The 25675-nt window shown below is 47.3% G+C and overlaps 1 protein-coding gene across 5 annotated transcripts in view; it reads right to left on the reverse strand.

Moving 5' to 3' along the window:
• The window catches only part of syngap1b (synaptic Ras GTPase activating protein 1b), a 94867-nt gene that overhangs the window by 15298 nt on the left and 53894 nt on the right, over nt 1-25675 (reverse strand). The window contains exons 4-17 of one of the 5 annotated variants that reach the window (XM_061675329.1): nt 23909-24324; nt 22502-22623; nt 20865-21018; nt 20633-20731; nt 14191-14430; nt 11363-11701; nt 10376-10520; nt 8844-8988; nt 8143-8379; nt 6293-6494; nt 5413-5591; nt 4896-5100; nt 2836-3408; nt 1289-1738 (exon numbers count right to left, since the gene is read on the reverse strand). In XM_061675329.1, the coding sequence (XP_061531313.1) occupies nt 1289-1738; nt 2836-3408; nt 4896-5100; nt 5413-5591; nt 6293-6494; nt 8143-8379; nt 8844-8988; nt 10376-10520; nt 11363-11701; nt 14191-14430; nt 20633-20731; nt 20865-21018; nt 22502-22623; nt 23909-24324 (3506 nt within the window). Of the gene's footprint in view, nt 1-1203; nt 1739-2835; nt 3409-4895; nt 5101-5412; nt 5592-6292; nt 6495-8142; nt 8383-8843; nt 8989-10375; nt 10521-11362; nt 11702-14190; nt 14431-20632; nt 20732-20864; nt 21019-22501; nt 22624-23908; nt 24325-25675 lie in introns of those variants that run through there. The other 4 variants (XM_061675328.1, XM_061675327.1, XM_061675325.1 and 1 more) reach the window with 4 other exon arrangements.

Consider the following 25675-nt stretch of genomic DNA (forward strand, 5'->3'; position numbering starts at 1 on the left):
GGGCTCACCGCCTGTGGGAGGGGCCGTAATTGTCACCAATTCTGTTCATAACTTTTATGGACAGAATTTCAAGGCGCAGCCGAGGCATAAAGGGGGTCCGGTTTGGTGGCCTCACCACATCATCTCATGTGGTTCCGTTGGCTTCATCAAGCCGTGAGCTCCAACTCTCACTGGAGCGGTTCGCAGCCGAGTGTGAAGCGGCAGAATCAGCACCTCCGAATCTGAGACCGTGGTCCTCGGTCGGAAAAGGGTGGCGTGCCCTCTCCGGGTCGGGGATGAGATCCTGCCCCGAGTGGAGGGGTTCAAGTATCTTGGGGTCTTGTTCACAAATGAGGGAAGAACGGAACGGGGAGATCGACAGGCGGATCGGCGCGGCGTCTGCGGCGATGCGGACTTTGCGTCGGTCCGTTGTGGTGAAGAAGGAGCTAAGCCGAAAGGCGAAGCTCTCGATTTACCGGTCGATCTACGTTCCTACCCTCACCTACGGTCACGAGCTGTAGGTCGTGACCCAAAGAACGAGATCCCGGATACGAGCGGCCGAAAATGAGTTTCCTCCGCGGGGTGTCCGGGCTCTCCCTTAGAGACGGGGTGAGAAGCTCGGTCATCCGGGAGGATCTCAGAGTAGAGCCGCTGCTCCTCCGCATCGAGAGGAGCCAGATGAGGTGGCTAACCGGGGACGACCCGGGACACGTTGGAGAGACTACGTCCTTCGGCTGGCCCGGGAACGCCTCGGGATCCCCTCGGAAGAGCTGGAGGAAGTCTGGGCGTCCCTGCTAAAGCTACTGCCCCCGCGACCCGACCTCGGGTAAGCGGGAGAAAATGGATGAATTTGTGTTGAAAGGAATTGTTGCCACACAACTTATTATCTGAACGCGTGAAGCTGCAACGGCTATGTGAACTTGCATTTTGGCAAATTCTGTCTGGAAGGGATGAGCTGCAAGTTCCTGGACGTCTTTTTTTCCTGTAAGTCATTTATTGAAATGAGCGTCCTGTCCCAAGTAACGACATCACCGGTTTTCTCTTTTTTACTGCCATCTACTGCATTGGAGGTGTAGTGCCGTTACTTCATCAGCCCGAGGAAGCTTTTTCTTCCAGGATTAAACACACAATCATTTATCGAAATGAGCATCTTTGTCCACAGCAACAGCATCATTGCTTTTCCGTCAAGCGCCACCTACTGCAGTGGAGGTGTAGTGTAGCTAATTAGCCAAAAGAACCTTTAAGTTCCTGGAACGTTCCTCGATTTTTTTCCTGCAAATACCGGATGGAAAAGCGCCGTGTCACTGGCCTGTTTGCCGAGGTTGGGCTTGAGGAGGTTCTGCTGCTGCGGCTGAGGCTGCTGCTGCTGCTGCTGTTGGGGCGACGTCTGAGCGCCGGGGCTGCCGGTGCCCTGCGGGCTCCCCGACTCCCGGACCGAGCTCTGCTGGCGAGGCAGCCCCGGCGCCGCGCTGTCCTTGACGGACAGCTGCCGGCCGCCTCCGCCGTGCTGCGGCCTCCCGGCCCCGTAGGCCGACTCGGGCGATTGGAGGAGGTTTCCGCTCTGCGGCCGCGACTTGACCGGGGCGGCGGCGGCGGCGCTGACCGACAGCTGGTGGGACGTCTGGGATTTGACGCGTTGGGCGGGAGGCGGCGGACCTCGGGGCTGGACCGTGGAGGGAGGCGTGGCGGCCAAGGACGAGTGGGAGGTGCCCGTCTGGGAGGTCAGGCCCATCATCTGCTGCTGCTGCTGCATGTTGTCCTGACAAAGGACAAAGCAAATGGTTTGTTAGCATCTTAGCTTCTTCATCCCTCAAAAATGAGTCATTTAGAAAGATTTGAATTTTACGACATTTCTCCCAGACAGGAAAAGATTCGAATTACTTCCACTTAAAACGTGGAGGTCCACTAAACACCTCATTATTATTGTATATTTATATTTTCATTCTCAAAGATCAAAATGTCTATTTTTTTCCCCAATGTATATTTCTCCCAATATTGCCATTTTGGGACATATAGTATGTAAAAAAAATAGTTTTCATCATTTATATTTCTATGGAATATGTATAACTTAATTCCCTCAATACTTATTTTAAAAGACAATGTATATTTTTCATTTTGATTCGTTTTAGAATTAACCTTATTATATATATTTCTGGATTGTTTTCCAGAAATTATTTCCTAATTTACATAGCATACATTCTCCCACCAAAAAAAGATGCATTTAAAAAAAAAAAATTTGTAATGCACTTGAAAATATTTTTTCACAGTCATCCATTTCATAATTCATATTATATACATATATATTTTGTGTTAACAATTTTCTAAATACAGCATGTATTTCAAAATGTAAGTGTATAATTCCAACCTTTTACGTATTTACAATTTTTATGAGTGAAATAATTTCTTTTCCGTAATTCATATTTATGTTCAAACATTTTGTAATATTCCCAAATGTATAATGGAACATACTTGACTGTTTCTTGTTTTCAATCATTTATTTTACAATGTACATATATATAGATTTAAAAGATACGCATTTTAATTGAGTTTATAAATGAGTCTAACACGCAACATTACAGGTACATCTCAATAAAGTTCAATAAATATATTCTAATTCATTGAGCTGTACCTGAGTAAAATATATTTTTCAAAATGTATACGAGAAAAAAAAAAGGACCTTATTTTCTAATGTACAGCATACATTTGCGCAATGTATTATTATTATTCTCTGAATCGATCTTTCTTGGACTCTTTTTGCCTTTAAGTGAGGTTTCAAACAAGATTTGTCCTCGTGACGTCGCAGCGACGACGGGAATTCGCGGTACGCGTCAAGGTCCACGGGCGTCCGTAGCGCACCTGCATGTGCACGGACATCTGCCGGCGGGCGTAGTCGGCCCTGCCGTAGTCGTCGCTGTAGCTGTGCGAGTGGATGATGCTGGGCTGGCCCAGGTGGCCGTCGCGGGTCCTGAGGGTGGACAGGTCCTCGCTGCGGGAGAAGCCCCCGTGGGCGAACTGCGCCACGTAGCTGGGGTGCGAGGGCTCCGGCTCGGGGGCCAGGAGCAGGGGCGCGGGGGGCTGAGCGCGCCCGTGCTGCGGCTGCCGGTGCGGGTGCCGGGGCCCGTCCGCCGTCGCCAGGTGAAAGAGGGGATTCTGGAAGGAAAGCGGGTAGCGCATGGCGGCGGCCTGCTGTTGCTGCTGCTGGGACAGCGAGTCGGCGGCGCTCATCCGGCTCGGCCGCGGGCCGCCGGACACGCCGGAGCCGCCCGACAGCCTGCCGCCGGCCCGCGGCTGGCCGCCGAGGCCCGAACCCAGGCCGCCACCGCCTCCGCCGCTCATCCCCCCGAAGCTGCCCATGCCGGCGATGGAGGCCTGGGAGGAGTTGAGCATGTCCACCGACTGCAGGTTAGACACGCTGTTCATTCGGGAATCCTGGAGGTCCATCATATAGATAGGCTTTTACTGACACTGAGCCGCCCCGCCCCCGACCCCGCCCCCGACCCCGCCCCTCAAACTTTGACATGAGCGCGGGTGATATGGGTGAGGGTGGTGCGGGCGCGTTCACGGCCGGGCCCTGATATCGCTACGGCCTCAGAGTATTTGCCAGCAAATACCCTCCGGGATGAAAAAAACAAGCAGATGTCATGATACAGTGTTCCCCCGCTATATCGCGCAATGTCGCCCGTTATTAGGTAGCGATCGCTTTTAGAGTTTACGGGCAATTCCCTAAATTCACTAAACAATTCAGACTTATGACCGCGTCCGTAGTCACTGATGGTGCAGCGGTACACTCGCCTGACTTTGGTGCAGGCAGCGTGGGTTCAGTTCCCACTCGGTGACGGTGTGACTGTGAGTCCGTGCGTGTATGTGCCCGCTGCGACCGACCGGCGACCGGTTCAGCCCGAAGTCAGCTGGGATAGGCTCCAGCGTCCCGCGACCCTAACCAGGATAAGCGGTGTTGAAAATGGAATGGATGGACGGACCGTGTCCGCGTTAGGTGAGACGGTTTTTAAAGTCTTGCACAAGCGGACGTGTGCGCCTTCAGTGTGGTACCGCGTCGTGCCACAACGTGCCGGGCAGCACCGAGCTCTACCGGAAGACGTGCAGCAAAATTAACAGCAAGAAGAAGAGACAAAGAAGGTCCCCGACGAGTCGTAGTCGTCGTTCGTGCAGAGCAGCGCAAACACCGTATATGCCCGTGAGCATTGCTGTATGCGCTGCCGATCCACGTGTGTTAAAGGAGCACTTGTTTGAAGGTTTACCATTACAGCTGTGCTCATTTCCGTTAGCCCATCGATCGCATTATATTTTAGCACAAAACTAGCTGACTTTCATTATTTTCTTATGTTATCGAAAGAAATGATGTGGTTTGATTGATCGGTTTTGCTCTTTAAATATACGATGTCTAATTCTGTTTTGTTTTCTGTGTTCTAGCTACCGTAACACTCATGCTGATATCAATTTTGCATTGTATTTTAGCATCACCTGAGCAGGCATTTCAAATAATATGGTTAGCTAGAACATTTTGGTGTGCAAGTACACGATGTCGAATCGTCTTTCGTTTTCTGTGTCAGTTTTTCAGGAAATTCCAAATGGGAGTGACAAATGAGCAGCTCGAAGCGAGCACGCTTTGCCTCTTATTTGGAGAACTACTTGAGTGAGCATGAGAACAAGCGCTAAGGAACATTTCAAAAGGTGTTTTGAAATCTATTGAAATGTGTTTGAGGTTTGTGAGAGGGGGAACGTTTTATTTGTATTGATACGGTGTGCTATGTCGCATGTGAATCTGGAACGGATCCCTCCGATAAACGGGGGCTCACTGTGGACTTGATCACGGGAGATTCCACAGAGTATGACGGCATGCTGGTCATACTCATCTCCCGGTCGATGGGATGGCGAGCGATGCCCACGCCGCTCACCTTGGCGTCGGGTTCGGTGATGTCGGAGCTACTGGTGCAGTAGGCGGGGCTGGAGCGAGCCAGCGGGGGGCGGGACACGTAGAACACGTCTTTGGACGAGGCTCGTTGGAGGAGGCGGTCGCGGTCCTGAAAGCTCATCTGGGAGCGGGACGGCATCACCCCGCCGGTGGAGGTCGGGGAAGGCAGGCGGGTGATGTCCACGGAGCTGGCCGATTTGTCCAAATCGGACAAAGAAAAGGCAACATTGGACTGAGAAAAACTATCGACGTGGGACAAAAGTTTCACAACAAACGATAACGAGAAAAAAAAATCTCAATTTAACTACAAATAGCTACATTTGACAAAAAAATTAATAAAATAATAATAATAATAATAATAATAATAACAACAGATATATATCAACATGTAAGGGAAAAAAAAAAAAAAAAAATCACAAATTTGACCAAAAAGATCAAAACTATAAACATTTGCATCCATCCAGACTTGCCGACACTGGAGACTGCGAAGGGGCAGCTACCTGTTGAGGTCCCTCATCAGGAGGTTCTGGAATTCGGACGAGATGCCCCGGTGGAAGGCGGGCCGGGACAGGAGCCGCTCCGCCTGCTGGCTGGGCTGCCGCTGCAGGTGCGGGTTGCGCAGAGCCACGCTGATGTCGTTCAGCAGCCGCGGCAGAGGGCCCAGCTTGATGATGGCGTCCTGGCGGGCGGGTACCCGCGTCCGACCGATCACAATGGGACAAAAACATCAGCAAGAGGTGGCGCCCCCCCCCCCCCCCCCAAAAAAAAAGATTAAAAACAAACCGTTCAATATGTGACAAGAAACAAACATTTGACAAATGGGTCAAAGTGTGACAGAAAAGAACAAAACGTGACAAAAAGAGATGAATATGTGACAATAACATTTGACAAATGGATCAAAACGTGACGAAAGAAATGTAAATGTGACAGAAAATGATCAACAAACTGAAATATGAAAGAAAAACTCAGCAAAATTTGGCAAAAATGATCAACATGTGACTCAAAAATAACAATGTGATAAAAATGTTTAAAAATCCTGACAAACGTATCAAAATACGACAAAAAAAGATTTGAACAACTGTTACCAAAAGAAAAGATCGACATGCAACAACAACAACAAAAATTGACAAATGGATCAACACATGACAGCAAAATGCAAGAAAAAAAAAAATAGTGACAAAAAGATGACAATGTGACAAAAGAATAAACCTGATCAAATGTGACCCCAAAAATAAACAATTTAAAAGCAGATCAAAATGTGACCCAAAAAAAATGAATATGTCACCAAAAGAATTTGACAAACGCATCAAAATAAGATGAAAGACATCAAAATGTTCCACTTGTCCGATTGTTCGATGGTACCGGCGTGCCGGCGGCTACCTTGCTGAGCTGGGCCATGACCTCCAAGAGGAGACTGTGGAGCACAGAGAGCTCGCGGCCCAGGTCGATGTAGCCCTCGAAGCCGCCGGCGTTGCTCACGCTGTCCACGTTGGAGATCTCGTAGAGGAACTGCTGCATGGAGCCCCACTCCATCTCCACAAACTCGTTCATGAAGCACATGTACTCCTCCTTGTTGCCGAACCTCAACGGGAGCAGTCACACATGCGCACGCGCACATACATCACTGCTCTTAGTCTTGGACAGAACCACCGCAAAAATAGCCCAAGGTTTATTCTGTACCGTCTCAAGAAAAGGGTTAAGTTTTCTTCAAAATGTGTCCGTTTGTTTCCCCCCCCCCCCAAGATTGTCGAGAGACTTTTTTTAATCAACTCTGTCGTTTCTTGAACTGAAATGGACTTTTTGACGAATTCCAATCAGGTTTCTGAACTCATCACAGTACAAAATCTGCTCTTATCAAAGAGCTAAAAGATATAAGGTTGAACACTGACTCGGGAAAGGTTTCAATTCTGGTCTTGTTGGAACTCTGTGCGATTTGTGATTTGCTAGATCATAACATATTGCTGAACAGGTTGGAAACGTGGGTAGGACTAAATGGAACAGTCCTTAAATGGTTTAGGTCCTACCTGGAGTAAATGAGTTATTTTGTAACTATTGGAAGTGTTCAATCTCATCGATTGGCAATGACCTATGGGGTACCTCAAGGGTCAGTACTTGGACACCTCCCGTTCAGCCAGTATATGCTACCCGTGGGTCAAATTCTTCAGAACTTTAATTTTGACTATCACAGCTACGCATATCTAGCAGTGTCTCCAGATGACTACAGTTCAATAGAGGTGTTGTGTCACCGTCTCAAACAAATACATAACTGGATGAACCTAAACTTTCTTCACTTAAACCACAACAAAACTGAGATAATTGGCAACAAAGAAAACAGGCTTGCTGTTAGTCAATACCTGGAGTCACTCTCTTTAAAAACCAAAGACCAAGTCCCAAACCTTGTTGTTCTGATTCCGACCTGACTTTCAACAGTCAGTAGGGGTCTGAGATTGACAGACTCAGGTCAAATAGTGGAGCACAGAGTCAGAAGCAAACACGGTGAAGCGGCATTTAGCTATTATGCCGCACACCAATGGAAGACGTTGCCAACGGAAGTGACGTCAGCCCCAAGTGGGCATGTTTTGAAGTCCAGGTTAAAAACTTCTGTTTTCTCATGCTTTTTTAAATGCTTTGAATCATGTAAAGCACATTGTATTCAAATGTGCTATTTAAATAAATTTGCTTTGCTTCCAAATGAAAACGTTTGTTTATGTTTCAGTGAAAAAAAGACAAAAAAATGATAAAAACAAACTGTCAAAATGTGAAATTTTTCCAACCCCCCCCAAAATCTAAATTTGACAAAAAAAATATTTAACAAAAAGGATCCAATTCTGATAATGTAGCATTTAAAAAAAAAGACAAAAAAAAAACAAAACAGAACTGAAAAGCCATGTAATGTAATGTAAGAAGGCAAATTTGACCCTCCAAAAAGCCTGCAAAAAAACTATCAAAATCTGGAAGGTACAACAAAAGGTGACAAAAAAAAACTAGCAAATTTGACAAAAAAATGTGACCAGAAAATAGCTAAATGTGACCCAGAAATATTTGACAATAATATCAAAATCTGGCAGCAAAATGTGACCAGAAAATATCCAAAAGGGGCCATGTTTGGCCAGAGCACAAAAACAGTTCTTCAGTGAATAACACAAGACGTAAGTCCGCCAAACTAAAACCTAAATGCGTGTGAAGTGGCGAATGCGGAAGCAGGAAGAAAGGGCGGGGCTTTCACCTACTTGGAGAAGTTGGCGAGGTTCTGCACCACTTTGGCGATGAGCGTGAGCGTGCGCGACGTCTGCTCGTCGGGGTATTCCTGCGTCAGGTTGAAGAGCGACGGCGACATGATGGCGGGACACAGGAAGCGCAGGAAGAGGGAGCCGCTGATCAGCCGGTCGGCGATGTCCTCGCGCCCGCGCTCGGCGCAGCGCACTCGCCACGAGGCGAACACCTCCTTCAGCTCGCGCGGGAACACGCTGCTGGGACACGGGAGGCGTTCACGGCTACGCACAAAAGCTATGCTCATGTTGTCTTCCGGTCATTTAACAAAACCCAAAAACCTCAGGTCCGGGGGTGGCGAAACCGGGGGGTTGTTCACCGGGGACACGTGCACCCCCACACACTTTTCAACCTACGTGCCCTTGCGTGTGTGATGAACCTTTTTCAGGAATGCAAAATTTCAATCAGCCCCAACCCCCCACCCCCGATGGTGACGACTGGTTATCGGGCAGTCAAAAGTGCCCCCGAAGTACTGTGCCATTAATCCATCATCTTAGTTAAATAACAGGGAAATGGTGCGTCTAGCATCGAGGGACAGATTCGAAAGTTAAACCGCATCAGTCAACTCAATGCTAGGCTACGGGGGGGGGGGGGGGGGGGGGGGGTGGTCCGGCCCTCGGCTCCACTAGAAGCGGTCTCGAACCGCCGCTGAGTAACTCACCAATGGGAAGTGACGATCTTGCAGAGGGCCAGCTCGCAGCACATTCTCAGGTTGGCCTGGTGGTCGGGCAGCACGGAGGGAGGCGTTCGCATGGGGTCCACCTCGCAGTTTTCCTCCGACTCGTACAAGGCGCGTATGAACTCCCCTGGAGGAACGGCAGGCGATCGTCACCGACGAACTAAAAACATTTCCTCAAAAAGTGGCTCCGGGCCTTTATTGACTCCATTTCTAGGCATCTATTTGAGGGAGGAGTGCAGTTTTCATTTATCTTTATCATCATTGACCTATTGGTATGTTTAATTTAATAGTGCTGGTCGTACCATGGTGCCAATTTGAAAGAAGGCCTCTAATGGTGGGAGGTGTTTGGTCGGAAAAAAATGGAGCTGATGATTGGTTGATGTTTTGTTTCTCGCCTAAAAATAAAAGGGAGGAGTTTATTTACTTAGTCGCCAGCTGTACCAAGTGTCTATTTGAAAAAAAGGCTGTTTAGTAGTACAAGTATCCACGTGGAGCTTGACACACTGATGTAGCTTAATTGGTTAATTAGCCGTGCTAATGCTAATTCTCAATGTTTTTTAAATAAAAGGGGAGGGGCGTTTATTTTTTTCCACGTGGCAGCCGGCGACTGATTAAGACGTCTCTTTGAGGAAATATGCTAATGAACTCAAATGCCGGTTGAATGTGTTTGTATACAAATGAACGAATGTAAACAAAAGAGCACCTCACTCTCTTTCTGTTCTTTGCGCCTCCTTTTGCCTCCCTTTTCAAACATCTGCCACTTGTGCTGAGGCGTGATAATCGCCTAATTCAATTTGTGGTCAACCCCCCGAGGCAGAAATGTGTAAAAATAGCTTTTGACTGTGCTGGAAAATCAAACACAAGTCCCCACAAGTAAGCCTCTCTGTCAGACCCTCCTAAAAAATGCCTCCTCCAAATAGAAGTTTGGACTATTTTGAAATAGAAGTTGACATCACAAGCGACACAATCAAATCACGCAAATCCACGAGACTAAGATGCTAAGCTAACATAGCATACGGCTCGCAGAGCAAAAATTCCGAGCTGGCGATGGAGACAGAGGCGAAACGGGAGCAGAGAGCTAGCCTCGTACCCTGGCGCTAATGTTAGCATTTTACTTAACAACAGCATAGCGCTGTTTTACAGACGATACAAGGACATCGGTGACCTTGGGGCACACAAAAGGTTTGCTGGGTTTTTAACACAAAAATAGCTGTGGATGGCCGACTTGCTCCATCCAGAGCCTGTATTTATTTTGCTAAGTTTCGATTTTTGGAAAGGGAACAAAACAACCTTGGGAAGAGGTATGCTACGTCTCCAAAGTGTTCTGTAAATCGACTTTCTGTTGTACTAGAGCGGCTCCAACTACCGGAGACAAATTCCTCGTGTGTTTTGGACATACTTGGCAAATAAAGATGATTCTGATTCTGATTATTGATTTTTGAGACAAAGATGACTATGCGGAGTGCCGCATAGCTTGAACAGGTGAAATTTGAAGTAGCAGGGAATGTACCAACCGATGGCATCCTTGAGGTACTTGTGTCCGATGAGCTTGAGGTACTCTTCGATGGCTTTGGTGGCCAGAGTGTTCTCTCTGAAGATAAGGTGCTCCCGGTCTATGAATCTGTCCACCTCGCACATGGCCATGTCCGACAGGAAGTCCTGGATGTACCAAATTAAATACAGGCTTTAAAAAAAACAATCCAACATCCAAAACATTTTTCATGAGCCTTCAACATGTCAAGTCAGACTCGACATATGAGACTTCCGTATATCTGTTGAGACTTCTCATTAGACTTTGACATACTGCATCTTCTGAAACCTTGGTATATGTTGAAAGACTGACAATCTCGTGAGACTTTGACATTTCTCATGAGACTTCTTGGGAGACTTCGACATATCCCTTGAAACTTCAACATATTTTGCGAGGTTTTTGACATTTCCAGAAAGACTTGGCCCTACCTTATGAGACCAAGAAATACCTCATGAGACTTTGACATATTTCGTGAAACTATGACGTCTCATCAGAGTTTGACATACCTCATGACACTTCAGCATATTTGTTGAGACTTCTAAAAGTCTCATGAAACGTTAATATATCTCATTCGACTTCTCGTCAAACTTCAACATTACTCGGGACATTGACGCATCTTGTGGGACTTGGAGAGGTATCTCATGAGACTGACGTATCTTGTTAAAGTTTGGAAAATGTATATAATGAGACTTTTCATGAGACTGACAAATCTCATGAGACTTTGATGTATCTTGTGAGACTTCAACAAGGCTCGTGAGACTTTGACTTCCGCTTATCTCGTGGGAATTGTTTGATTTTCACACACCTCATAAGACTGACGTGTCTCGTGAGATGACATATGTCGTAAGAATTCCACACACTTCGTGATACTCCTCGACACATCCCCTGAGACAGCTCAATTAGTGATGCGGCCAGTCATGTCCAAAAGGAAAAGCCTCAAACAAAGAGAAGCCTGGGAATTCTGGGGTACCTTCGCTTTTCCGGTGCTCTGTAGAATGTGGACCAGTGCGCAGGCCACTTCCTCTTTGCTCTTGACGCTGAGTACAGGCTCCAGTACGGCGCAGAGCGTTCGGTAGTTGTTGGTGATGTACTCTGCGAACTCCTTATAAAGCTCCATGGGCAAGATGTTCATGGTCTGGAAGCGGGACTTGAGGCGCAGCGAGGCGTTGATGATCTTGCCGCCGCCGCCCACGCCCGTCCCCTTGGTGAGGACGCTGGGCTGGATGACGGGGTACCACTGCTCCACAAACTGACGCCCCGTGATGCTGGAGATGGGGATGCTCACCAGGCCTAAATAGGTGCTCTTTTCCTTGAAGAGAACACAAGACAGACTTGTTATTAAACATCAAATACAGTGTGTACATGAAAATCATACGGTCGGTATGGTTAGAGCTTGCTTCGCCATGAAGTCTCGCAAGAAGTAGAAGTCTTACGAGACCTGCCAAACTCACGCGAGATAGAACAACGCCTCAGAAAATATAGGAGTCTCGCCATATAAAGTATGTCAAAGTCTCATGAGATACATCAAAATATTGCATGATACTCTATCTCATTCTCATGAGAGATGTCAAAGTGTTAAGAGATTTCAAAGTCAAATGAAAGTCAAATGGCATCCAGTCTCACGAGATAAGTCAAAATGTTTCACGGAGACATGTTGACGTCTAGTGAAATATATTAAAATATTGTGAGAGTCTCACAAGGTGTGTCCAAGTCTTACGGGATTGCTAAAGTCTTGCAAGATACGTCCAAGTCTCGTGAGATCTGTAGAAGTCTCACGCGATATTCTGAAGTCTTACAAACTATGACAGTCTCGAGATATGTCCAAGACTCATGAGCTATGCAAATAGACAAATAATACATATGCAAAATACAGTAAATGTGGATAAATATCAAAGTGTTTGAGATGTACAACATTCCATGAGAAATGTTTAAGTCTCCTGAGACGTTGAAGTTTTGTGACAAAGTTCAAAGTCTCACAAGATATGTCGAAGTCTCATGAAAAGGCACCAAAAAACCCCACAAAGACCAGATATGATAACGTCTCATGACATTTCTCAACGTCTGACAAGGTAAATCAAAGTCTCACATAGATATGTGGAAGTTTGACATATATATGTTAACATAACATATACAGTGGGTATGGAAAGTTTTCAGACCCCCCCTTAAATGTTTCACTATTTGTTATATTGCAGCCATTTGTTAAAATCATTTCAGTTATTTTTTTCCTCATTAATGTACACATAGCACCCCATATCGACAGAAAAAAAAAAACAGAATTGTTGACATTTTTGCTGATTGATTAAAAAAGAAAAACTGAAATATCACAGAGCCATAAGTATTCAGACCCTTTGCTCCGACACCCATATATTGAACTCGGGTGCTGTCCATTTCTTCTGATCATCCTTGAGATGGTTCTCCACCTTCATTGGAGTCCAACTGTGTTTGATTATACTGATCGGACATTGATTAGGAAAGCCACACCCCTGTCTATAAAAGACCTTCCAGCTAACGGTGCATGTCAGAGCAAATGAGAATCATCTAGGTCAAAGGAACTGCCTGAAGAGCTCAGAGACAGAATTGTGGCAAGGCACAGATCTGGCAAAGGTTACAAAATAAAATGTCCGATGCACTTCAGGTTCCTAAGAGCACAGTGGCCTCCATAATCCTTAAATGGAAGACGTTTGGGACGACCGGAACCCTTCCTAGAACTGGCCGTCCGACCAAACGGAGCGATCGGGGGAGAAGAGCCTTGGTGAGAGAGGTCAAGAAGAGCCCAAAGATCACTGTGGCTGAGCTCCAGAGATGCAGTCGGGAGATGGGAGAAAGTTCCAGAAAGTCAACCATCACTGCAGCCCTCCACCAGTCGGGGCTTTATGGCAGAGTGGCCCGACGGAAGGAAGCCTCTCCTCTGTGCGAGACACATGAAAGCCTGCATGGAGTTTGCTAAAAAACACCTGAAGGACTCCAAGATGGTGAGAAATAAGATTCTCTGGTCTGATGAGACCAAGATAGAAATTGTTGGCCTTAATTCTTAAGCGGCACGTGTGGAGAAAACCAGGCACTGCTCATCACCTGTCCAATCCAGTCCCAACAGTGAAGCACGGCGGTGGCAGCATCTTGCTGTGGGGGTGTTTTTCAGTTGCAGGGACCGGGAGACCGGTTGCAATCGAAGAAAAGATGAACGTGGCCAAGTACAGGGATATCCCGGACGAAAACCTTCTCCAGAGTCCTCAGAACCTCAGACTGGGCCGTAGGTTCACCTTAAAAAAAGACAATGGCCCTAAGCACACAGCTAAAGTACGGAAGGAGTGGCTTCAGAACAACTCCGTGACTGTTTTTGAATGGCCCAGCCATAACCATGACTTAAACCCAATTGAGCATCTCTGGAAAGACCTGAAAATGTCTGCCCACCAACGTTCACCATACAACCTGAGAGAACTGGAGAGGATCTGCGAGGAGGAATGGCAGAGGATCCCCAAATCCAGGTGTGAAAAACCTGTTGCATCATTCCCAAAAAGGGTGCTTCTACGAAATACTCAGCAAAGGCTCTGAAGAATACTTATGGCTGTGTGATATTTCAGTTTTTCTTTTTTAATAAACCAGCAAAAATGTCAACAATTACGTTTTTCGTCTGTCATATGGGGTGCTGTGTGTGCATTAATGTGGAAAAAAAAATGAAGGGGGTCTGAATACTTTCCGTACCCACTGTATGTCAAAGTCTCATAACATATGTCAAAGTTCCCACCAGTTCCTTCCATCAACATCTGAACCAGGCAGTCGTCTTTGATGCAGTCTCACCTTGCGTCTTTTCTTGTCTGTCTCCTTATAGAGGTGCAGGCGTAGGTTTCGCACGGCGGGCAGGTTGTTGAACTCAAAGTGCTCCCCCCAGAAGACCGTGTCGGTTCGCGGCTTGCTGGTGGTTCGCGCGTACAGCATGTCATCCAGGCACAGCTCGCAGTAGTAGCGCTTCTTGGCGGGCAGCTCGCGCGCCTCGATGATCCACAGCTTCAGCACGTTGTCCACACGCCGACTGTTGTCCTGGAAGAGGGAGGTGACATGCTACGTAGGTACGAATGATCTCGGGCGAGGCCGTGAGACACGCAGCATATGATGAGCAGTGGCTCACAAGATGAAGGACGCACAATGGTAGAGACAGACAGCTCCATCACAAAAGACCCTGAGCTATTTTTAACACACGCTGAGCTATTTTTAAAAACGCCGGGCTGAGTTAGGCACAAATGTCCTTTTTTGTTGTTGTCAGCGTCATTCGGACTGGGGACAAAGAGCTCTCACAAGATAGGTCGAAGACTCACGAGATACATCAAAGTCTCACTAGCTTTAGTGAAGTCTCTTGAGACATGTCAACGTTTCACGAGATATGTCGAGGTCTCATAAGATATGCCAAAGTCTCAGAAGATATGGTGAAGCCTTGTGGAATATGTCAAAGTCCCGTGAGATACGTTAAAGTCCCACGACGTGGTTTGAAGTCTCACGGTATGAGTCAAAGTCTCATGAGATATGTCAACGTGTCATACCAGATGTCAAACTCTCACAAATGTTTTAAAATACCGAGAGATATGGCAAAGTCTCATGAGATATGTCAAGGCCTCATTGGAAAGGGACCTCATGTCTCATGACGTCAAATTCCAGCATTTGCTTAGACTGATCTTCTGTGATACACCAAAGTGTCATAGAGTTATACCGATTTCTCACAAGATTGAAGTCTCATGAGATATGTCAAAATCTCACAAGACACGGTGAAGTCTCAAGAGAAATGTCCATATCTCACGAGATATGCCGAAGTCACATGAGATCAAAATCTCGTGAGCTACACCGAATCTCATGAGGTATGGCAAAATGTCGAGACATGCCTAAATCTCATGAGATTTGTCAAACGATCACACGATATGCTGAAGTCTCATGAGATACTGTATGTCGAGGTCTTTGCGAGATATGTTGCGGTGTCACCACATATGTAATCTCACGAGCTACGTCCAAGTCTAACGAGACCTATCGCAGTCACGGGATACAGCATTTCGAAGTCTCAACAAGTCAACGTGGCGTCTCCATGACAAAAGACCCGGAGATATTTCTCAACACGTGGGGGCCGAGCCAAATCAATTTAGGCGCCAATGTCATTGTTGCTGTTGTTGGCGCCCCTCGAAGGCATGAGAGTCATTTGCACGCGGGCCTTTTGGCGTAATTAAGAATGAATAATTAATAGTTTGAAGGGAGACTGCCATCTGCTAGCTCACACTGCTCGTCTAAATACAGCACTTACAAGGCCACAACACGATTGTGATGTGGTCGTAACAAAACGGGATCTTTTCCATTTATGATACTGATTTGAATGTCGTTTTCTGTTTCAATTTGTATTCATTTAGATGCAACGCTGCATAAATATGACATCTTTTCTATATTTCACATCAAACAGCGCGGAGGAAGGACTTTCCTGCTGACGAGCGGCTGGCCGCTTTATTCGTAAGGGAGAGAACTCGACTCTGATCCTACTATCTCAAAAGTTAAGCGATTCCTTATCCTCTCATTTCTCAAATCTTCTTTGGGATTCTGGCAAAGAGGCTGACCACCCTCATGAAGGCTATCTGCTAGTGGTGTAACGATTTATTCATTATATCCATTTACTGAATTATATCCTATGACCTTCTCCCCGTGCCTCTGTGGGTTTTCTCCCGGTACTCTGGTTTCCTCCCACATCCCAAAAACAGGCGTGCTAGGTTCAACGAAACCTCTAAATTAGCCGTAGGTGTGAATGTGAGTGGGAATGGTTGTTTGTTTCTATGTGCCTTGCGGTTGGCTGGCGAGCGGTTCAGGGTGTGCCCCGCCTCTCGCCCAGAGTCAGCTGGGTTGGGCTTCAGTCCGCCGCCGACCCGCGTGAGGAAAAGCGCTACGGAAAATGGATGGATTCCTATGGTCCAACTGGATCGATCCGTGCTTGACAAGTTAGCCTTCCGGACGTAACTACATCGATTTCAATTGTTTTAAAAGGTTATCAATCGATGGTATCGATACTGGATTTAGGTACGTCAGGCTTTATATGGAGGTGTGTATGTTTGTATTTTCAAGAAAAACGCTTGTAATTCCTTTTACGTTGCTTGATTTTTTTCCGTTAGCACAAAGCAGTTCGCACTGTCAAAAGGCAACTTTCTCCTTCGAAAAGATTTTCATCGTGAAAACCTCACAGCGCTTCGTTTCTAGCCATGAGTATTTATCTGTTTACAACAGGGACTCTCTCAAACTTTTGGGTCCAGCTCGACTCCGTACAGCGGAGACATTTTTCCCAAGGACGCCCTCGTAATTCGAACACCAATTAAACATCTTTTCTAGGAAAATAAAGAACAGCTGAAATCACAGCTGAAATTTACAAATAATAAGTTGCTGTTTTCCCCTTTGTTTTATAGCAAAGCAATACAATCAATCAATCAACTTAAATTAAGCAGACTCATAGTCCATTAGAAAGGACAAAGTATGGTACACAATAAAGACATACAAGGAAAGTCCATGAGGAAAATCTTTATATTTAATGATCATAATTAGTTGTTACTAACGACTCCCTTGCAACAACAGGAATCCAAGAAATTTCACCTGTACTGTCCAGTATGCAGATATTTATTTGATGAATTTTGGGCTAAAAATAACTGAATCGATTTCCAGCCACTGAATCGTTTCGGATTGTATTGTTCTAAATTAATCAATATCATCCTTGAATCGAATCGGCCACCACGAATCGTGATACGGATCGAATCGTTGCGAAAACAAATTGAGTATCTGGACACATCAAAACTGTTGGAGGTTCCAGAGGTACCTGGCGGTCTTGAGCATACCCGACCATATGAATCGCTGGCAATCTGGCAGTCCTGTGGTTGGCCTACGGTTGTGCCTATGGAGCGATACTGCACAAGCTAGGGTAGACACCGAGGACCTACCATGTCCCTGGACGTTTCCAAAAGCTCCTTCGACAACTTTCGCATGTGGTCCACCTGCGGAAACGTCACCACCGACTGGCAGAGGCCGGAAGTGGGCATCGTCTCAGGCTGTACCGTCGCAGTGATCCCGTTTTCCACAGCAAAGTACCTTCCTTATCCAGTCAGCAGAAAAGGCACGCCGGGCTCCAGTGCTGGCAAGTGGCATCCAGCTGAGTCCGATCCGAACGTTTACGGACCACCTAACCGTTAAGGCTAAATTAGTACGTCAAGAGAGATGGATCTTGGCGGACTTGACTGAACCGACTGAGCAAGGTTTAGAGTTCAAACCTGAGAAATCCAAAAGCCTGTTAGTGAGGAAGAGGCGGGTCCAGGACCAGTTTCACATCATCCCAAGAGCCCAAAAGAGGCCGGTTACGAGCTTGTGGAAGCGTTACAGGGCAGACCTCAATAACAAGCAGAGTGTGAAGGAAATGCTTACCCAAACAGACGTCTGGATGACGTCTTCTGGAGAAGGGTGGCCTGCCTGGCAAGTACAAGATCTAGTGCGACCTACATGGGGTGCTACAGAGATAGCTCGGGACTCTGCTTGTTCAGAGGGACCTGTATCCATTGTTGAGAAGTTGTAGACTTACGTACTTAGCTGAGGAGATGGCTGAGAGATTAAGATCATCGCTTGCCGCCTCGGGGTACCCGGTTCAAGTCACCCACCGGCAACAGAATGTGGGCAATAAAAACTTGTCAGCTTGACAGAGCTTGAGAAGGATGCGGCGACCTACCGCCATTCTTACATCCCCCGGACCCACTGCCGTGGTGACCTTGAGCAAGACAGCGATACCTTGAAGTGCTTAGGTAGCCCCCTACGCGAGTGATTGCCACGAAGAAGGTGCGTTTGCTGTGTCCGCTGCTGGGTTGGGGAAAATGCAGGAGAAAGATTTTGTGTGCATGTGTTCACGGCAAATCAAGATGATTCTTCTTCTTCTGGTTGAGGAGCACAAGACGGCAAAGACACGCCGGGCCCCGATGCCGCGAGACAACAGGGACGAGAGGGTACACTAGGCAGGCATTGCGGTCAGCCGACAGAGCGGCGGCGGCGGAGGCGGAGAACCCGCCGCTGACGACAGCACGGCCGACGTCATTGCGCTCAGGCTAGGCTTGGCCAAGGAGATGGCGTTGGAACCCAGCTGAAGGGGAGGAAGCGGTGCGGCGAGGCGCAGAGCAGCAGGAGGAAAGCGGCCAAGCCGGCGTTTTCCGCTGTAACCGTGAGGAAGCTGGACAAAGTGAGAGGGAATTCCAAGGAAGGCCATCTGGAGCTTGGAGCTTCTCCAGATGGATTCATGTCCTGCCGACATCGCGCTGCCCACGGTGGAGATTGTTTTTACAATGTATGAGTGCGTTACCATATTTAAACATTTGATTTATAGTTTTGATGACTTTTTGATGACAATTTTCTGCACAGTGTTGCTCATTTAAATGTTGAAAATATGAGTCACATGTCCCAGTAAGCTCATTAGACGAGAGCAGGCGCACGTCACGTCATTTCTCCGTCCAAGATCGATGAATCATCCGAAAAGGCTGCACAAATACAATTCACGCTGTTTGTCTTTGCCGTGACTCTCGGCTCTGCTTGGGATCGGACTGATGTTTGCGTGTGTGCGTGTGTGCGAGTCGGGACCCCCGCGGTCGAACATCTGGCCGGCTCGGTTTCATCTGAATAACGCTTTCGATTTCTGGTGTCCGCTTTCCATCGAAGGAAGATTTTTATACAGTCTGCTCCTACGTGCCTCCTTTACGCAGCGTACAATGACTTTTTTCGTTTTTGTGTGTGCTGCGAACACAAAGAGGAAATGCAACTTGTTAGCGCTTTCGCTGTATCATCGATTTTTTAGTGATTGCTTTTTTTTTTTTTTTTTTTTGTTTTTTAATAGTATACAAGCAAGATTAGAGTTCAATTTACATTTGTGTGCATTCCGTGGAGTAGCATGTTGTGCCAAAACATGGGGGGGGGCAGCAATGAGCTCTACTGGAAGACATGGAGTGTAATTAGCGGCAAGAAAAAGAAGCAGAGAAGGGCCCAAACTAAACTCCAGTATTAGTGGTTCGGCCAGCGTAGCGAGAATACGGTATTATGCTTTGTAGTGTACGTGCTGCCGCTTCGTCGTTTGATGGGTTGGAATCACCGCGAGAGCCGGGCTGATTTTCGCAAGCCTGTCTACGGGGCGTTTAGCATGAAGCTAGCTAAGCTTCACTTACACAAAATGATAGCATTTTCAAATGCACAATATTGAATTCTCTTTCGTTTTACATGCCAGTTTCACAGTAAACTTCAACTGGGAGCGACGAAGAAGCAGCTTGAAGCACGCGTCGCCTTTTCGTTACAGAACGGTGTGAGCATGAGAGTCTTCTTTTTGTTCTCAAAGTGATGTTATATCATTGGCTCGCATTTCCTCTCAGCGAGAGAGAGCGACAACCGCCGCTATGGAATCATTTAAAAAGTGTCTTTTCATTACTAAGGAGGTTTGACTACGTTGGAAATGGGGCTACAACGAAGGATTATTTTAATAATACAAAAATCTCAATCAATGACCTGTCCATTATTGTTTGCATTAATCCACGAATCAGATGACTGGTGTTTGGTCCGCAACATCCGTCAGAAAATCGAAGAGAATGATGGTCAGAATTTTCCAAAGTAAAAGCGGACGTGAGCAAATCGGAGGATATTTATTGTTGAGGCTTGAATTCCAAGGATTTGAAGAATTTGAAGTAAGAAAAAGGTCTCGAAACAATTGTTTTATCAATATAGTTCATTTCCATTCGTTTGATAATCGATTAGTTGTCCACGATTCATCGAGTCATTGTTGCACCTCTAGTTTAAAAGTGTGCCACAGTGCTAAAACGAGAGGAAAAAACGTTTGTAGAGCTTACGCAATGAGTAAAATGAAACTAGCAGAAACGACAAAAAAAAAAGTGAACTCACTTGTAAAATGAGAACAATTCATTTGTAAAAGTAATTATTTTTAAAAGAAATGTCCAAAAGTTTAGGATAAGGTTATATTCTTAATGAATTTGTATTTTGGGGGCTATTTTGGGGCTTTCCCCCCCGAGGTTGTAAACGTTTGAGCCGACGAGGTCGCGCTGCGTTCCGGGCGATTTCCCCGGGAAGATGGAGGTCACACGCAGGAAACGAGGAGGACAACGAGGACAAGAAGATGGAGGAGAGGAGGGAGAGCAACACGGTGGGACGCGACACAGCGAGAGAGAGCGAGAGAGCGGACGGCGGTGGCGTTCTCTCGCCTCACCTTGTTGGGCTTGACGGCTCTCTGCAGGTTCTCGATCCATTTGTCTCTCTCGGCCGCCGAGCGACACGCAAAGCACTTGGTTCCCGACGCCGTGGTCACCTGAGGCGGGCGCCCGCCCACGACAGCCGTTAGTTAGCGCAGTTACCGTGGCGACGGCGAGCCGGCGAGGGAGGCAGGGAGGGAGGGGCGCGCGGCCCGCCGGGCGGGCGGGCGGGCGGGCGGGCGGGCTCACCTCGAAGCAGTACTCCTGGCCCAGGATGCTGGAGTGGACGGGCTTGATGACGGCGTCCTCGTCCAGCGTGAGGTCCAGCGCCTCGGCCGCGCTGCTGGGCGACAGCAGCGACTCGTGCGAGTGCGACTCCTTGAAGCTTTGCATCAAACGCGTCCTGCGCGCATGAGGAGATCATTCAAACGTGCAAACATTCAACGCGTTCCGTTCTTCGCTTGCCCACTACAAAGGGACCACAAAAAAAGACAAATGCTGGATGAAAATAATACGGAAAAGACCGATAAGGTCATGGGAAAATAGAAATAGGAAAATGTGTTACTTATTGTTGACTGAGGAGGAAATTAGTATTCTCTCGGATGGATTCACAATAACTCTAAAGTAATCAAAACAATTGTACAAATCATTTCAAAAAGTCAATGAGTACAAATGTATTGGGACGTTTGTCAAATTAAAGGAGTATAATTTCTTTGAATAGTTGTTCAAATTACATTAGGAGAGTTATTTGTGAAATAAACAAATAAAAAAACGAGATCAAGGAGTCGAAAGAACAATAGGAGGAAGAAAAGTGTAAACCAGCAAAATTACAGTCGTTAAAAATGCGTGAAAAATCATTGGTAAAATTAAATTCGTCAAAAAAAGTGCAATTCAATGAGGTGGCGTGCAATTTATTCGCGGTCCTAAAATTCCAAAACATTCTTTTGAACAATTGTTGTTGTTTTTTTTTTTTTTTTACTCCATTGCTAAAAAAAAAAGGAAATTTGTCCCATTTTGTTCGTAAAAAAATACATGAAAGGCTTCACCAGAAAATGTAAATTAGTAAAATTGCGTTTCATGGTCTTTATGTTAACAGTTGTTTCCTTGTTTTGACACTTGTATGGCAGTAAGAAATGTCCAAATGTGAGTTAAAAAAAAAAAGATATATCAATGAATTAAGACTTAATGAACACTTTTCACACATATTTCCATTTGTTCCTACGGGAAAAATAGGATTGAAATCCAGCAGCTTAAAAGTACTGCAGCCAATACGTTCACGTTTTGTCTTCTTACAGGCAGCGTGACGCTCGCGCTCGCGCGACGATGCTCCGAGGACATTGACGGAGGATGACGAAGAGGGCTGAAAAGACGTGCGCGACGTGGAGAGAAAAAGAGAGCCCGGGGAGTGACTCATATTATTAGGGAACACCCCTTGGAGGAAAAGGGGCGTGGCTTATAGAAGGACAGCACGGATGACGTGAACATCGAAAGTCACAAACCGGAAGCGCGCGAGCCTCACTCAAAGCATAACACCCACCCGAACCCTGACCTCAACTGTCACCCGAAACCCAAAACTAACCACGTGTGGTTACTTCGACCCTAAGCCTAACCCAAACCGCAAAGCCCGAAGGACCTTGTGGTAAACGTCTTCAACGTGGGAGTTCTAAATGTGGGAAGTAAGGTCAAAGTAGTAAATGTGGTGAAAGCGGGAACGAGAGTAAATACGGTGAAGTGCGAAATGCGGGAACTCTAGTCAATGAGATCGAAGTACCCAAAGCGTTCATGACATTGTTGCAAGAGTGGTCCATTTGGTCCAAGTTGCAAATGTGGGCGGTGTGTTAACCGCGGCAAAAGCCTCGCCGTCGCGGACGGACGGACGGACCGACCTGTCCTGGTCGGCGCTGCGGAAGCGAGGCAGGATCATGTGTCGGAAGCTGCTGGTTCGGTCCAGCTTGGGCTGACTCTTGGCCCTCTTGATGGAACCCTTCAACCTCCTGCTCAGGAAACTCTGCACGCGTGACGGGAAAGAGCACAAGATACACGCGTCACTTCCCGTCGGGAGAAAGTCCACGTACCCAAACAGGAAATGAGATGCGTTCAACAAAGAGGGAACTTGTCGCCTTCTTTTGGCTTTTTTGCTGTGTTTATTTAACATTGGATGTCACAATGCAGCGCAATTTCTGTTTTGGATCCCTACTTCACAAAAGAAAGGAAGAAAAAGACACACACACACAAACATATGTGTGTATATATATATATATATATATATATATATATACACACGCACACATATATATATATATAAATGAATACAACTTCTAATGTAACAGAGAACAAATACTTGGTTAGTGAAATGTTCACATCGCTGTACTTTGTTCTTTACATTTGGCAACTTCCCAATTCCGATAAGCATCGTCATGACTACCAAATAACGTGCGAAGAAATATTTGTACTTTTACGAGCAATACCCAAGCTGGTTTAACGTGAGAAAAGGACTTTCGGATACTTAATGACAGAAAATGTCAGATACTTCGAGACTTTCACTTCTACCAAAATGGTTGCCTTCTAAGATGCATTGACTTGCACTCACGTGTCACCTTCCGGTACTTTCTACAAGACCGGTTGCTAGCACAGCATTAGCATTTATGGGTCTTTTTCATATCATTGAATCCATAAAAAACATTTTTGTTGGGGAATGTCTCAGATGCTGAAAGAGAGACACGCTTGAAGTCCTATTTTCAAAAAGTCGGCGACGATTTCAAATTCGAGGCATTTATAGTCAAGGCAATCCTCATTGACTGAGCAAATGGCGGCGGCCCTCTTGAAATACACTTCTTGCGTCACGGTCAAGACACAAACGGCTGGATAAAAATGGCGCGAGCTGCACAATTTCCACGCGTCGCCCTTCGAACTCTGCCGACGCAATCGCACAAATGATCCAAAGCCGTCGCACGCTCGTCTTTGCACAATCGTAATAACGCTCAAGAAACGCAATCGACAAATTCATACATATTCATTCAAATCTCAGAAGTAAGAGCATTTATTTTATGAAGACATTTTGGGCAGTTCAAGTGAGAAAAAGAATCTTTTGGAGTGTTTTTGTTGTTGTTTTTTTTATCCGGATGGCTAACAACTGCAATTCATTCAGATGAATTGATTTTTCAAAAAGACAATTCAGTCTTTCCCTCTCCGTCACTGATCAAATGATATGAAAAGGAGCCTTAACGCGACCGAGGTTTCGTTGAGTGTGATTTTCCATGTCGGGGTGGGGGGGGGGGGGGGGGGGCACATACCTCCGTGGGGGGCAGCGCTGCAGTTAAGCTTCCTCCCGCCGCGGGACTCCGAGCGGGGGCCCTCCAGTCTCCGCCCCAGTACGAGAAGGGGGGGGGGGAGGAGGAGGAGGAGGAGGGCGAGCGGGGCAGGGGGAGCGACAGGCAAGGGGAGAGGGGCAGCGAGCGGGGAAAGGGGGGCGCGCCGCCGTCGTTCCCGCGGCGCAGCGGGGAGAGGGGCGAGGGGGCGAGCGGCGGGGTGCCGCCGGCCCGCCGGCCCCGTGCGCGGGCGGCGGCGCGGGGGGGCGCGAGGGGCAGCGAGAGGGAACAGGCGGGGGGGTTACTCACGGACTGTCGGAAGGGCTGAAGGGGGGCGGCGGGGGGGACGTCCATGCTGGGCTGCTTCCCCGTGGCGATGCTCTTCCGCCGAGGTCGGTGATCTGGCGGCACCGCAAAGACGAGAAAGACGTTAGGAAAGTGAAACAACAGAACGCCGATCGCATTCAAACGCACCTGCCGCCGTTTCAAGTGCCTCCGATTACCCCGAGTCAATTAAGGTGGGAGCATATGCACACTTGGACTCCCTCGGGCTCAAATAAACGCCCCTCAAACATTAAAACACTTTGGGTGCAATTGATGAAAGGGATTTTTTTTATCAATGAAGGAAGAAAAAAAGGGCACTTTTTCCCCTTGGATAAAAGGGCAGGTGCTTGAGCACCACTCGGGCTCTATGTCTGCGCGCGCCTGTCGACCAGGGAGTCGGGAATGAGTAAAATGATTTCTAACGCCGCCGCGTTCGGAATCGCCCGCTCGTTCCCGACTCCCGAATCGCCGCCAGGGGATTTTTATAAAGTTCCAAAAACGTCCAGCGAATATCCCTTTGTCGCGATTCGGGAGTCGGGAACGGGCGGACGATTCCGAACGCGGACCGCCGTGGAACTACAGTAGCCGTCGCCGCCGTCTAAAGAAAATCTCTCTGTCGCGGTCAGGGAGTCGGGAACGACCCCCAACGCAGTGCGGCTCCCTTTTCTGCTGCAAGTGCACGCATCTGCGCTCCCCCAAACACCCACCTGACTGGCTTTCCTTTCAGCTGCCGCTCTCTTTCTTTCCGACTCTCTCGCGTCAATTCCAACATTCTCTGCAGCCCACGCCGGGAGCGTTTAAAGACACACACACACCATGCGAGACATGGAGTCAGTGGCTCTGCGTCGAAAACGTACGCAAGCCAGAGGCCGCCGAGGGAGTCGCTTTTGTCCAACGTTCGCCCTGAAATGGCTCTATAAATCGTTGCATGGAATTGCGTTGACTATTTGCCGCACATTGATTTGATTGTTGAATGTTTGACCCGACCTCCGAATGGCCTGGCTCGTGTCTGTTTTGGCAAAAGAGTGCAAGCGGGGCGGGGGGGTGACGACTGTCCGCGGTCCCGACACAGCAGATTTCCTCCCGAATGTCTCTGTGACCGAGCCGCGTGCCGCTTCGCCACCAAACACGGCTGCTGCGATACATCGGCGCGTCGGCCATATTGAATGTGGCAGAGCTGCCCTGTAAACAAAAGCGAGTCAAAGGACGAAAACGAAAGCGGACGCCTCTCATTCATACACGAAGACGTTTAGGAAACAGATACCAGAGCAACGCGTGTAAAGTTCAATCTGATGACTGTACATTTTGACTCCCACGTACTGCATGTTGGAATATTTCTTATCACAGTCGCCGTGTTCCATACATTGGAAGCTGTAAACGCTCACGTAAACATTTGAAAAATACATATCGTCGCTGTCGGGAGAATCC

Source organism: Phycodurus eques, chromosome 4, assembly GCF_024500275.1.
Source record: "Phycodurus eques isolate BA_2022a chromosome 4, UOR_Pequ_1.1, whole genome shotgun sequence".
In the NCBI taxonomy this organism is placed as follows: Eukaryota; Metazoa; Chordata; class Actinopteri; order Syngnathiformes; family Syngnathidae; genus Phycodurus; species Phycodurus eques.